The 14,201-nt window shown below is 39.3% G+C and overlaps 3 protein-coding genes across 3 annotated transcripts; 2 read left to right on the top strand and 1 right to left on the bottom strand.

The window, feature by feature from the left end:
- On the top strand, positions 1-6,856 carry LOC112513281. Its single transcript, XM_025119500.1, has 3 exons — positions 1-189; positions 4,285-5,137; positions 6,290-6,856. Exons 2-3 carry the CDS (start codon positions 4,347-4,349, stop codon positions 6,441-6,443), a joined length of 945 nt encoding a protein of 314 aa, XP_024975268.1. The 5' UTR covers positions 1-189; positions 4,285-4,346; the 3' UTR covers positions 6,444-6,856.
- A 442-nt stretch (positions 6,857-7,298) lies between these two features.
- On the top strand, positions 7,299-10,895 carry LOC112512390 (LRR receptor-like serine/threonine-protein kinase RPK2). The gene has a single exon (XM_025118330.1). The coding sequence runs from the start codon at positions 7,578-7,580 to the stop codon at positions 10,851-10,853; it is 3,276 nt and encodes a 1,091-aa protein (XP_024974098.1). The 5' UTR covers positions 7,299-7,577; the 3' UTR covers positions 10,854-10,895.
- Positions 10,896-11,013: 118 nt separating this feature from the next.
- Positions 11,014-12,668, bottom strand: LOC112512391 (ninja-family protein AFP3-like). Its single transcript, XM_025118331.1, has 2 exons — positions 11,855-12,668; positions 11,014-11,633 (listed from the first exon to the last, which is right to left on the bottom strand). The coding sequence occupies exons 1-2, from the start codon at positions 12,441-12,443 to the stop codon at positions 11,230-11,232; spliced, it is 993 nt and encodes a 330-aa protein (XP_024974099.1). The 5' UTR covers positions 12,444-12,668; the 3' UTR covers positions 11,014-11,229.
- Positions 12,669-14,201: the final 1,533 nt, after the last annotated feature.

The following is a 14,201-nucleotide window of genomic DNA, read 5'->3' as shown; positions in this document are numbered from 1 at the left end:
TACGTCTCCCCAACCAATCTCCCGATTTACTCTCCTCTGGAACCTAGACTTGGTTTCCTCATGGAATCGCATTCTTTTTTCGTCGTCAGCCTCCAGCACAGATCTGCTTCCTCATCTAAAATCGAGGCTTCTTCTCCATTGAAATCGCTGCGGTTCATCCCTGTCGATTGGTCACTGTCACTCTTACAGGTTTGATTTCTTCTATAACTGTTGATATTTTGTTCTTCAAAATGGATTTTATTGAACCAATTTAGGGTTCTTATGTTACAGAGTTAAATTGATTGATTATGTATTTATGAGATCTTTAATGCAGAAGGAAATAAAAGAATATGGTTGTAATTCACCTACAAATGCCAAAACACTCTGCAAATTTGGAAAAATTAAAAAAAAACACATATTGGGGTTTTTATTTTATTATTTATAAACAATAATTTCTGAATTAAGCTCTAGTTCAACAATAACCAGATGGAGATACAGATAGAATTTTCATTTCTACTTGAGTGTAGCTCAAAATCAGGAGGAAATTTTGGTTTTTTGCTTGATTGACTCAAGTTCATCATAGCCCATGATTAAATAAAATGTTGAATTCAACTCAAAATCAGCAAATCCCAGATAGGAAAACGGGGGAAAATCTGTTGTTTGTTTGATTTAGCACAAGTTCATCACAAACAGATAAAAATTCTATTTTTTGCTTGAATTTAGCTCAAACAAGCAAGTTGATTGACTTTGTACCTTCACTTGGCCTCTTCTTGATTTCTCCTTTTATCTATTACTTCGGGGCCGTTTACCAAACTTTTACAAGGTAAGCACTTACCGGACGTCACTTACGCTTTTGGTGAGCATTTGGTGAGCATGACCGAGAATCTTACTCGGTAAGAGGCATAGCAAAGACCGAGAATCTCACCCAGTAAGTGAGGGAGAAGACTCTTACTTGGTAAAAGATGTTTACCACAATCCATTTTGATGACCGAGAATGTTCCCTGATAAGGTAATCAAGGGTGATAACTCTTGCCGTTAAGTGCTTACCCAATAAGAATTTGGTAAACGGACCCAAGGATGTGTTCATTCAAACAAAAGAATGACTCGAGCTGTAATATCAAAATGAACTCTTAAAAGTTCAATAAGGAAAACTTACAATCTTGTTGAACTTTTCATTGGTAGCCAATGGTATTGTTCTTAGAGCAATAGCATCCTTGAATCCCTCACTCTTAGATATTGGAAAAATTGACATAGTGTGGTGCTTAGATTCATACTACAACTATGATCAAATATAACAGATCAGTATTCAGTACAACAATTATGGAAGTTCATATGTATGCAAATAATACATGCCTATGGCAACCATATGTTGGTATGTGTAACCAATTAACGAGTTCTTGAGTAATGACAATATTAGAAATTATCAAGCAACATACAATTGCATGTTGTCGTATTTTGCATAACAAGGCACATGAGATGGAATGTATATCTATTGGACAACCATGTATGCTACAAATCATTTTACACAATCGATTCATTAGCAGGCTCTTTCCACAAACATAAGAAGCATCTGGTGTGCTATATGTGTGCTAGTAACTGCATAAGCTTTGAATAAGCCCAAACCAGGCGCTGCCAAAACCATACCCTTTTAACCATGGAGGTTCACCTACAATGACTCCAGACCATTCGTGGTGGCCCGGGGGATTAGTCAGTGCACGTAAGCTGGCCAGAAACACACAATTACCCAAAAAAGCCATTTTGCTTGGTCACCAAGCTTTGGCGCCTTTGGGCCCCACTTTATTGGAAAAACCTCGACGAAAAAGCTCTCCCGTTGTGGATGCTCTTATTGGTGCAGTTACAAGCAAAAAGTGCTTTTCTGTTAGGAGCTTAATAATAATCTTAGGTGGCATTTTTTTTTTGAAAAAGTTTTGTTGTGGATGCTCATAGAAGTTCTTTAGCATACATGAAAGAATTCAAGAAATGATCTTTTAACATGGAGCATACAACAATATATTTGACAAAATAGCTAATAAGCTAGTTGTTGGATAGAAAGCTAGATGTTGGTTAATAAGTTATTTGTTAGCAGAAGAGTTGGCTCATAAACTGGCCATGTTTAATGCACGTTACTACTTACTACCACTACTATTGTTTTACACCATTCTGGCTTATTCAACAAACCCCCCAGACGATTGATTCCGTCTCACACAACAAATATAGGATGTTGTAATTTGTAAACAAAGGGCAATTGAGACCTATAATGGGTAGAGAGATAAATGTATCTAGGATTTTTTTAGCATACATGAATCTTATGTAATGTAACAAAATCCACTAAGTGAGCATATAACAATATGTTTAAAATATTAGGTCCATAAATGAAACCTAATTGTCTAATCAACATTCAACACCATCATGATATAAGTTGTTATCAGAATGCAAGAATAACATATTTCTATTTCGACGTTGACAAGAACTATAGAGATCAGGTAACATAGTGTGGTCTAGATCTAACGATTGCAATTCATATGAAAAATCTACAAATTTGCTAAAGAAAGTTCTCTAGTTACTGAATTCAATTTCAAACACCAACAGATTCATGTATCCTCGGATAAATGGCGAATTTCATACAATTAAATGAAATGCGTGGATGAGAGAAACATAAATTCTGATAGATCAAACCTATTTGAGCATCCATTTGTTACTAAAATCGTGGGCAACTCCCGCATTGGCAAGAATCATAAAACCTCAATGGAAGAGGATTGACGGAGGAGGAAGAAGAAAAATTATAGAGATAGAGAAGGGTTAGAGTTTGATGATAGATAAATGGAAATGGCGACGGTGAATATTGATTTCTATTGCAGGTAAACGACCCATGTGGGAAGTGTTTGGGCATATATGTTCAATTAGAGTTTAATTATCATCCTCTTTGCATGTTCATATATGCCCAAATACTTTCTGCCTGGATCGTTTACCTGCAATAGGAATCAATATGCACCCTCGCTATTTCCATTAATCTATCATCAAACCCTAACCCTATCCCTTCTCTATCTCTTTATTTTTTCTTCTTCCTTCTTCAAGCTCTCTTCCATTGAGGTTTTATGATTCCTGTCCAATGCTGCCAACGATTTCAATACCATGTTTCAACAAATGGGTGTTCAAATAGGTTCGATCTATCAAGATTTATGTTTCTCTGTTCCATGCATTTTGTTTAATTGTATGAATATCGTCATTTATCGGAGGATACATGAATATGTTAGTGTTTGAAATTGAATTCGGTAACCGGAGAATTTTGATTAGCAAATTTGTGGGTTTTTTCATTATTATTGCATTCGTTAGAACTAGAGCATACTATGTTACCTGAACTCTGATCTCTATTGTTTTTGTCTTAAAATAGAAATATGTTATTCTTGCATTCTGGTAACAATTCGGATCATGATGGTGGACCTAATATAGAACATGTTATATGCTCATTTATTAAACTTTTTTACCGAACATTGAGATTCATGTATGGTAAAGAACTTCTAGATGCATTAATCTCTCTGCCTCGTATAGGTATCGGCTGCCCTTTGGTTTACAGCATCGTATATTTGTTGTGCAAGACATAATCAATCATTCGGGGGATTTGTTTGAATAAGCCAGAATGATATAAATTTAATGATCGTGGTAGTAACGCGCATCAAACATGACTATTTTATTGGCCAACTCTTCTCCTAATAGCTAACTGATTAACCCGCAACTAGCTTATTAGCTAGTTTGTCGAACATATTGTTGTATGCTCCATGCTAAAGGACCATTTCTTGAATTCTTTCGTGTATGCTAAAGAACTTCTAAGAGCATCTACAATGGAGCTTTTTGGAAAGCTCTTTTGCCACCAAAGATTATGAATAAGCTCCTAATAAAAACAATACTTTTTGGTTGTAACTGCACCAATAAGAGCATCGAAATCTTTTTCGTCGAAGTTTTTCCAATAAAGTGGGACCCAAAGCTTAGGTGACCAAGCAAAATGGCTTTTCTTTTTGCTTTTTTGGGTAACTGTGGGCTTCCGGGCCAGCTGCGCCCACCGACTTATCCCCTGGGCGACCATGAGTAGACCGAGGTCATTGTAGGTGAACCTCCACGGTTACAACGGCTTTCACAACGCCTAGTTCGGAGTTTTTTTCACGATAGTGAGGTGGCCAAAAAGCCTCCATTGTGGATGCTTGGCTATGTAAGTTTACCATTGTGGATACTCTACAGTGGATGCATTTATCACCCCTCCCCTGATTCTCGATTTCTACTGTCTGAACGTCTTTTGCCTTCGTTTTACAGCATCATATATTTGTTGTGTGAGATGGAATCAATCATCTAGAGGCTTTATCGAATAAGCCAAAATGGAAGAAAATAATGGGAGTGGTAGTAGTAAGCATCAAAACGAAGTCCTCGAGGTTTCTAACAGCAGTAAGCAAGATAATTCGGATGTTGAGGGTACTAGTACCATCGATGATCAAAACGAGCATCTTCATGCTATCATTGCCGACGAGATTCCACTTAATCGTGCCAAGATGGTTGGCCATGCTCCTCTCACCTCCTCATCTGCTTCTTCGTGTTCTTCAAATTTGTTGGATGTCGATTACGATGAAAAAGACGCAGTCGATGTCTCCTCTAGTTCTGAAGAAAACGGTTCTCGAGAAGATGCTGAATCATCGGCCGATACTTCTAGTTCTTCGCCTCAATGGAGCATGGTGAGTGAATCCCCGCTGCACGGACCCACGATTGAATCTTCGTCTTCACCCGAAATTTCACCTCAAAGTTCGAGTTTGAATGCAGTAAATACGTCTCCGATGCAATCTCCGGTGGTACAAGTGATGGGTCGTACTGGTAGTTATGATCCAAACAGGATTCCTTGGTCTACGTTTACTCCAAAACCGGCAAACGATACGGATTGGGCTGCAAATTCTAGTGATTCGTTGTTTAGTCTTTATAACGGGAAATCCGGAGAACTTAACAAGGCAGATTTCTCGTCTGGTCTGCCAACAGTGATCGAAACGACATTGGAAATTGATCAAAAGAGTGTAAGTACGATTGGGGAAGCTGGAGAGAAAGAAAATCTTGAAATCCAAAGCGAGGCGCCAAATGTTTCGATAAATGAAGACGGGAAAGGAGTCGATCCGGCTAGTGCTGTGTAAGTTTCTGCTTAATTTACGATACGCGTTTTAGGGTGCGTTTGGTACACTCGAGAGGATGGGATAGGACTTGACAAGTACTTGTTGTCCCACGTTTGGTACGGCAATTAGGGTGCGTTTGGTATCCTGACAAGACATGACATGACAGAACAACTATTCAACGTTTGGTAAGCCGGAACTTGACAGGACATAACAGATAAAATGACCAATTTACCCCTAATGAGTTGTTTATATATTTTGAATAAATTATGTAATTTACTAAATCATAATAAAATAGATATTTTTTTAACAAAATATATCATTAGAAAGTTTTAGTCAAGATGATTTAAATTTACACCAAAATAAAAAGTTTATGTAGTTTCCAAATTTTATTTTATACCTTTTCTATATTATTTTTATTATTATTAATATTTAATAAAATTACATAAATTAACCAAAATATATAAATCATATAAAAATGATATTTAGAAGACGATAAAGTCAAAGTTTAAAGAACATAAAATAAAATAAATAAAATTTAAAGAATGAATAAAATGTAAAGAATGAGACATATTTGATGTTTTAGAAGAGAATTAAGTTTTATTTTGAGATTATATTGGTAAAATATAGATATGTTCAACCTTGTTCCATGGTACAAGTCCTGCCATAAATGGAACAGTTATTCCTGTTCTGTCATGTCGAGTACCAAACGGTAACGGACCCTTAGCCAAATGCATCCTTAGGCTGAAACTGGACAACACCGAGTGGGGAAAAATGCATTTTTTCTGCCCCATCTACCATGTTAAAATAAAACTCTAAAACGTTCAGCAAGTCTTTCGCCAGCCTACCTCACTCTCGCTCGTCCAGTCTGGTCTTGTCCAGTTTGGTATGCGGGACAGTACAAAAACTTGTTGTCTCATGTTTTGTGCGACATTTAGACTTGCACACGAAAGGGTTGACCCGTCCCAACAAAATAGGTGGACAAAAACCAGGAAGACGACAAACATCGGTAAAATTACAAACTACTCATGTCAAATTAAAACCCTAACCAATAAACCGTCACATCCCGAAAAATGAAACCGAAAGATTTTTTGAAATAGGCCCTTGTTTCTAATTATTCGTCCTCGTAGAAATCGAGTTAACATAACGGAAACTTTTTGTCCTATTCCCAGAATCGAAGATGCATCTTCATTGAAGTCGGATTCTAAAACAACTCCACCGCCATCAACACCCCCGGCAACGGAGGGAGCCATGGGAACGACCCCAAAAACTGGTGGCCGAAGATGCTGCTTCAATTGCTTCTCTTGTTGTTCGTCCCGTGGTTGAACTGTTTTTTAGATAGGATTCATTCAAAACGACGAGATCAGCCATTGCGGGATGACCCGAGTATCTGAATCTCTTTTCAAGGTCCAAATGGTTCACCGACATCGATCCAGAAATCGGATTCGTTATCATGATGAAAAGCCAAGGTACATAGATGTGAAAACAGATTCAGTTCCGTACAACCGTTCGCGTTGCAAACCGAACGCTTCGGTTTTGGTTTCTAACAAGAAACTGAAACCAAACCGAATTAATTTGTTAAACTTGCTTTATCTTGTATTCGAATCATCGATTTATATTCATTTTTTTACTTGGGCTATGTTCAGCCATCTTAATAAGCTAAGCCGTTAGCTGAAAAACAAGTTGTTTGGTTAAAGAGTATCTCCTACAAATTATTCAAAATTTATCTGAAAATGGAGAATCAAAATTCAAAATTTGACGTTTACATCCTCAAATGTTACAAGATCGATGAACTAATGGTCATAATGGACAAAATATTTGGAAATGTCGAAACTTTATTACACGTAATAAGATCGAAGATAAATTTCATCATATTTTCATACATTTTATTAGGGGTTGTTTGTTTACCTCTTAATAGTTTCATTAAGAGGCAATATCTGAATCGTTAAGAGGTGAATTTTGTTTGGCAAAAAAAAAATCTGCCTCTTAATGGTTCTAAAATTCTCTGAATGATTTTGTATCTTAGATCTCTCTTAACCATTAAGAGCCCTGATTTCATTGTACATATATCAAACAATTATATTTCATTTTTGCACTATATCATGAGAGCCTCTTAATCATTCTGATACATTAATCATTCTATACCAAACCATTCAACAATAAACAGTTAAGTGCTAACAAAGAAAACATTAGCTTAAAAAAACAATTGGGGTTGAAATGTAATGAAAACAAAAGATAAAAGGACCAAATTTAAAATTATTGATTTTGAAAACAATTGACTTCTTCCAAAATTAGCCGAAAATACTCTGTATCTCTTCATCTCTTGCCGTCTTTTCCAAAACACAAAATTAGGGTTTGAACAAAACCCTTTTCAACACTTTGACACTAGAATATACACATCTCTAAATCAAACGAATTTCCGAGATTTAGTTTTGTTGAACCCTAATTAGGGTTCCAGCAATGGGTCGTCATCAGAAACCCTTAAAACTGTTGTTAATTATCTGGGTTTTCTTCACTTCCCACGGTTACATCGCCGTTTCCGGCAACGATATCGACAAATATGCGCTTCTGGAGTTTAAGAGGTCCGTTTCCGATCCTTCAGGAGTGCTGGTGAGCTGGAATGGGAGCAATTCGGATGTTTGTTCGTGGGTTGGAGTTTCATGCGGGTCGAATTATCGGGTTGTAGCTCTTAATATCACAGGTGGAGGTAATTCAGGCTCTTTTACTTGTAGTAGATATGATCAATTTCCTTTGTATGGGTTCGGAATAAGGAAAAAATGTGTGGATCGTAATGCTAAATTGATGGGTAAATTATCGTCTGCTATTTCCAAGATTTCAGAACTTAGGGTTTTATCTCTCCCTTTTAATGATCTAATTGGGGAAATTCCTGATGAAATTTGGGGTTTGAAGAAACTGGAAGTGATTGATCTTGAAGGGAATTTGATTAATGGGAGTTTGAATTCCAATTTTAGAGGTTTCGATAGTATTAGGGTTCTTAATTTAGGGTTTAATCAGATATCAGGAGATATACCTGATTCATTAGTGAATTTGAAGAATCTACAGGTCTTGAATTTAGCAGGAAATCATATAAATGGTTCAATTCCGAAGTTCTTTAGCGAATTTATAGATTTAAGGGGGTTGTATTTGTCTTTCAATCGGCTTTCGGGCAGAATACCGAGCGAGATTGGGTACAACTGCGGCAATCTCGAGCGTTTAGAACTTGCCGGAAACTTCTTGCTTGGCGGGATTCCAGCCAGTTTATCAAACTGTACTAGGTTGCAATCGCTTTTGTTGTATTCGAACATGCTTCAAGGAGAAATTCCGATTGAGCTTGGCCGGCTTCGGATGTTGCAGGTTCTGGACGTTTCTAGAAACAGTCTCGATGGTGCAATACCGCAAGAGCTTGGAAATTGTACGGAACTTTCAGTTCTCGTGCTCTCAAACTTGTTCAATCCGATCTATAATATTCGTGATTCTGATGGCGATTTTGTTCCAACAAAATTGGTTCGTTCTCATGAAGAGTATAATTACTTTCGGGGTGAATTGCCTTCGGAAATTACGGTTCTGCCCAAGCTGAAACTGTTATGGGCGCCAAGAGCGACTTTGGAGGGCAAGTTTCCGAACAACTGGGCTGCTTGTAGAACCTTGGAAATGGTAAATTTGGCTCAGAATTTGTTCACCGGTCGAATCCCGAACGGGCTCGGTGTCTGTAAGAAGTTGTGGTTTCTTGATTTGAGCTCGAACCAGTTGACCGGAGAGCTTAGTGATGAACTTCCGGTTCTTTGTATGACTGTGTTTGATGTTAGTAGCAATCATCTTTCGGGTTCGATTCCCTCTTTTCGTCATGCCATCTGCAAACCCTTCGATCCTGACTCGGCATATCTCCGATATTTTGCATTTGAAATGGCAAACGATGGTGGAAATCTTGCAATAATGCATAATTTCGGTGGGAATAACTTCACTGGGGGATTGAGTTCGATTCCGGTTTTACCAAGAACGGCCAAGAACTCGGTTTATATGTTTCTTGCCAGCGAAAACCAGCTCGCTGGACCGTTTCCCCGAGCTCTGTTTGATAAGTGCTCTAAATTCAAAGCAATAGTTGTTAATCTCAGCTCCAATGGGTTTTCCGGCGAGATCCCGTCAAATATTGGTCGAATTTGCAGATCGTTGAGGGTCTTGGACGTTTCTCAGAATCGAATATCGGGAATTCTCCCTTCTAGTTTCGGTGAGTTGGGGTCTCTTGTTGTGCTTAATTTGAGCCGGAACTTGTTACACGGAGAAATACCGGTCGATTTTAGTAAGATTAAGGATCTACGGGGTCTTTCGTTATCGCGCAACAATCTTTCAGGTCCTATTCCTACGAGTTTCGGAAAGCTGAAATCTTTGGAAGTTCTTGAACTTTTCTCGAACTCACTTTCGGGTCCGATTCCGGAAGATCTTGTAAATTTGAGAAATCTGACTGTTCTTTTGCTCAACAATAACAAGCTCTCTGGCTCGATTCCATCAGGCTTCACAAACGTTACGAGGAGTGTGAAATTCAATGCGTCGTTCAACGATTTGTTGGACCCTTCACCGGAAAACTTGATGGCGGCGACACCATCTTCCGAACAACAGTCGCCAGAGCCGGAAAGTACGGGTGGTTCCATCGATTACTCCAATTCTTCCACCCCGGTGCCAAAGGGCAGGAGCCGGAAGTTGAATTCAATCGAGATTGCTTCGATAACATCGGCTTCGGCTGTTTTTTCGGTCATTCTAGCTATGGGTGTTCTCTTCTTGTGTGCCCGATGGAGGCCGAATTCCGTGGCAAACGGGTCGACCCACAAGGAAGTTATCCTTTTCACCAATACCGGGGTCCTGCTGACGTTTGAGAACGTGATACAGGCCACTGGTAACTTCAATGCTAGCAACTGTATTGGAAATGGAGGTTTCGGAGCTACTTATAAGGCGGAGATCTCACCGGGGTTCTTGGTGGCAATAAAACGGCTAGCCGTCGGAAGATTTCAGGGAGTGCAACAGTTTGATGCCGAGATCAAGACATTAGGGCGGCTCCGCCACCCGAATCTCGTGACTCTAATTGGGTATCACGCCAGCGAAACCGAAATGTTCTTGATATACAATTACTTGCCCGGCGGGAATTTGGAACGATTCATCCAAGAACGATCAATCCGAGCTGTCGATTGGCGAATCCTTCACAAAATCGCACTCGATATCGCTCGAGCCCTCGCGTACCTCCACGACCAATGCGTTCCGCGGGTTCTTCACCGTGACGTGAAGCCAAGCAACATTTTACTCGACGATGATTTCAACGCGTATTTGTCGGATTTCGGTTTGGCTCGGCTTTTGGGGACCTCCGAGACCCACGCCACCACCGGGGTCGCCGGAACTTTCGGATACGTGGCGCCAGAATACGCAATGACGTGTCGGGTCTCCGATAAGGCAGATGTCTACAGTTACGGGGTCGTATTGTTGGAGCTGATTTCCGATAAAAAGGCGTTGGACCCGTCGTTTTCGTCTTACGGCAACGGTTTCAACATTGTCGGATGGGCCTGTATGCTGCTCCGGCAGGGACAGGCGAAGGAGTTTTTCACGGCGGGGTTGTGGGACTCCGGACCGCATGATGATCTAGTGCAGGTTTTGCACCTGGCAGTAGTCTGCACTATGGACTCGTTGTCCACGAGGCCCACAATGAGACAAGTGGTACGGAGGTTGAAACAACTTCAACCTCCGTCATGTTGACAAAAAATGTATTAGGTATCGATTACGATTAATTTGTAAATTGTTGTATATGTTTGTTGACGACGATAAGAGTAGGGTTTTGCGCAAACTGTTGTATATGTATCGATTACGATTGAACTCGTCCACGTGATTAAACCCCCCGAACTAAAAAGTTACATCGACAGATAAACGGTAGAAGTTTTACTGATTCAGATATAAAAAACGAAACTACTTCCATCGAGATGTAAATTTGTTCTCTACAAAGCTCGTATGACGTTAACGAAACCTTATTTAACGTTTCATTCGACACATAAAAAGGACCAAAAAACGAGTCCTTCCCCTACAAAAATTCTGAACCCCGACAGATCGTTTTCCAAGTATTTCCCATCTCTAAGTATCAGAGCGAAGGCGGGTTAACGACAATATGTCTTAGCGGATGTTCGACATCGCCACCACCACCATGTTTGACGAACTCTGCCGGTGTCAAAAAGCTACCATGGCAAACACAAACTATTCGCACTTCTTCGCCTTTCCGATATCTGTACAAAAACCCTTCGATCTTCTTGCCGTTTATACCATCTCCTTTGGTGGAAACACACGGCATGTCGGCTAACATCACCTTTAGGGTTTCATCCTTAGAGGAGCGGTTTCCGCTAAGGATCTGAGACGATGTTGCAGAGAGTTTCCCTGCAACATGCTCAGATGCAACCAAGTTCGATCTGTTCAAACTCGAACTTGAGATCTTATGTGAAATTGATTGGTTGCTCGTCGTGCTCTTCGACTCAACCTCTTTATTTGTTCCTGTAATTTGATCATTCAGGAACAAACAGATCAGATACATTTAACTACCACTCTAAAAGCTTATTGAATAATACTCTTTAATATCATCAGACCGAATTGGCTGAATATGACGTATTTTTTGTATTTTGTTTTTTATTTTATTTTCTTAGTAATTAATCTAAACTTAATATGAAGGTTAGAAGATATATAAAAAAAAATAAAATAAAAATTATATCATATACCTGAAAAATGTTGACATTCCAAGTCGGAAACCCCCGAAGATCCGCCGCTGGCCGGAGATCCGATGGACACCTGTGATGGAACCGGAGGCGGCCGTGGAAGTGGAGGTAACAGTGACGGTAGTGAAGATCGCCATAACTCGTTTCCGTTTGTTAAATTTCTTCTTTTTGTCTCATAAATCTCCTCCGCCGTTGAACCTTTAACGACCCTACCGTTTTTCAGCTTTTCCACTCGTTTCCGCTTCGCCTCCGACCGCCGTAACGACTGCAATTCCTTCCTCTTCTTCCACTCCTCCGTCTCAATCGGCAGCGAACACGTCCTCGTTAACGGCGAATACAACGACAATGGCGTCGGATCGTCGTTTGTCGACGGAAAACTCGAGAAATCGGTGACGGAAGATGAACGGCTTAACCTATCGTTGTTGCTGTAATTATTATCAACCACCGTACACCGTCGTTCGACACCAAATCGGCCGTTCATCGATAATCCTAAACTCAGCTCCACGTTTTCTTCCACGAGTATTTCCTCTTTCAACGAATGACCAACGCCTCCGGCTCCGCCGTCGTATACAAATGTTTTCAACAAATCCATCCGAAACCTAGAACCTTCGCTTCTGTTTATCGATTTTCCGGCAAATTTTTTCGAGCATCAACGACGATATCGTTCCAAAATCCAAACAGCATTTATTTCGACTGGATTCGATTGAGAAATAGAAGATTTCTCTACGGATCAAGAAGATTTTCCCCGGAAAATATTGCCGGATTTTCGCCGCCGGCAGAAGAGATAGAGAGAGATTGTTTTGCGGAGAGAGAAAGTATAGGTGCGAAAGGGAGAAGAAAGTGGGGAGATTTTTAAAGTGGTGGGGTGATGCGAAAGTACTAAAAGGCCCTTGAAGGATGAGCTTGGGGTGATTTGAAATTACTAAAACACCCTTGAAGGATGGGTTTCGGATAAAGCCCGATGTGGCACGTGGAGGTATGGAAGACGGAAGAGTCTGCCACGTAAGCCTGGGAAAGGAACGAAAAACAGACGGCAGAAGAAAGGGTTTTTTGGGGTTAAGTGACTGACACGTGTCAGTTAAAGCGGTAGGTATTAATAGGCACGTGTATAGTAGGTTCCCGTAGTAGTAACTTCCTTTTGTCAGGGCTACCGGCGGTCACACGAATCATCGTGTTGGGTTGGCTGGCGTTGACGTGGAGTTTCAAAAAGGATGACGTGGCAGACAACCCTCTTGTTTTCTAGGATCCCTATAATTCAGTAGATAAAGTTTCCTGAATAATTATGAGAAAAAGAATAAAGTTCATTATTTTTTAACAAATTACATTTTTAGTCCCTGTAATTTATTGAAATTTTCTGTTTTTGTTTTTATGAATTTAAAATTAAAATTTTCATCCTTATAGTTTTTAAATCATTTTCTTCTTGATCCCTATGATTATAACTTTATTGCTTTTTTAGTTATAATAAAACCTTACACCTTTTGTTTATAAGAACTTTAATTAGAGATGCTTCCATAGATGGATGTAGAAGTTTTTTCAAGTAATGGTACAGTTGAATATAATAAACAAATATACAGATATTTTTAACAATATCATCATTGTTTTTTGGTTAGTTCATTGTTTTTCATATATGAGGTCATGTGTTCAAATTTTTTATTGCTAAAAAATTTCAAAAACATAATAAATATGAATTTAAAAGTTAAAACTAAGAAAATGAGAATAGCAGGATTCAAACTACTAGGTTTTGTGGTGGAAGAAAAGTCTTGCAAACCAACTCTACCAAGAAAACCTGTGTCTTATCTAATTTTAAAATATGTACAATGACACTTTTCACGACTATATGATTTTTCACTCTATGAAGAAGAAACGAAGCAGTGGCCCGTACCACCATATTCAATACATTGGGTTCGTCCCTAGATACTCTTCGTATTTTCTGTAACTTGTAGAAATAACGAAGAAATTTAGTTTTTTCTTTTTTTATATAAAATCTTTAAGTGTTGTTTGGTTTGCAAAATTCAAAGGAATTTGAATGATCGATTTCTTTGATCAGATTCCAACTCCGTTGTTTGATTCACATATTGAAATGGATGGGATCATTTGAATTTCACATATCAAAGAATTGATCATTCTTTAGCGTAAGTGAATGAATTGAATTCAATCACCGTCCATCTCTTGCCCCCACCTCGACTATGCTACTACTATTACTGCCACGCCTCACCTCTAAACTCCCACCACCAAACCATTATTGTTGTTGTCACAACCACCACCCACTATGTTACTACCGTTGTCATCACACCCACCCACCCCACATCCCTACTATGACCATGCTACTACTGTCACTGTCATACCCCTA

This window comes from Cynara cardunculus (assembly GCF_001531365.2).
Source record: "Cynara cardunculus var. scolymus isolate 2C chromosome LG 5, CcrdV1, whole genome shotgun sequence".
Lineage (NCBI taxonomy): Eukaryota > Viridiplantae > Streptophyta > Magnoliopsida > Asterales > Asteraceae > Cynara > Cynara cardunculus.
The sequence above is the reverse complement of the archived record's forward strand: the minus strand, read 5'-3'. Positions and strand labels throughout refer to the sequence as shown.

Coding starts and splice junctions, on each gene's coding strand:
- LOC112513281 (XM_025119500.1), top strand. CDS start 4,347: ATGGAAGAAAATAATGGGAGTGGTAGTAGTAAGCATCAAAACGAAGTC. Junction 5,138..6,289: donor GTCGATCCGGCTAGTGCTGT/GTAAGTTTCTGC, acceptor TCCTATTCCCAG/AATCGAAGATGCATCTTCAT.
- LOC112512390 (XM_025118330.1), top strand. CDS start 7,578: ATGGGTCGTCATCAGAAACCCTTAAAACTGTTGTTAATTATCTGGGTT.
- LOC112512391 (XM_025118331.1), bottom strand. CDS start 12,443: ATGGATTTGTTGAAAACATTTGTATACGACGGCGGAGCCGGAGGCGTT. Junction 11,634..11,854: donor GGAATGTCAACATTTTTCAG/GTATATGATATA, acceptor ATCAAATTACAG/GAACAAATAAAGAGGTTGAG.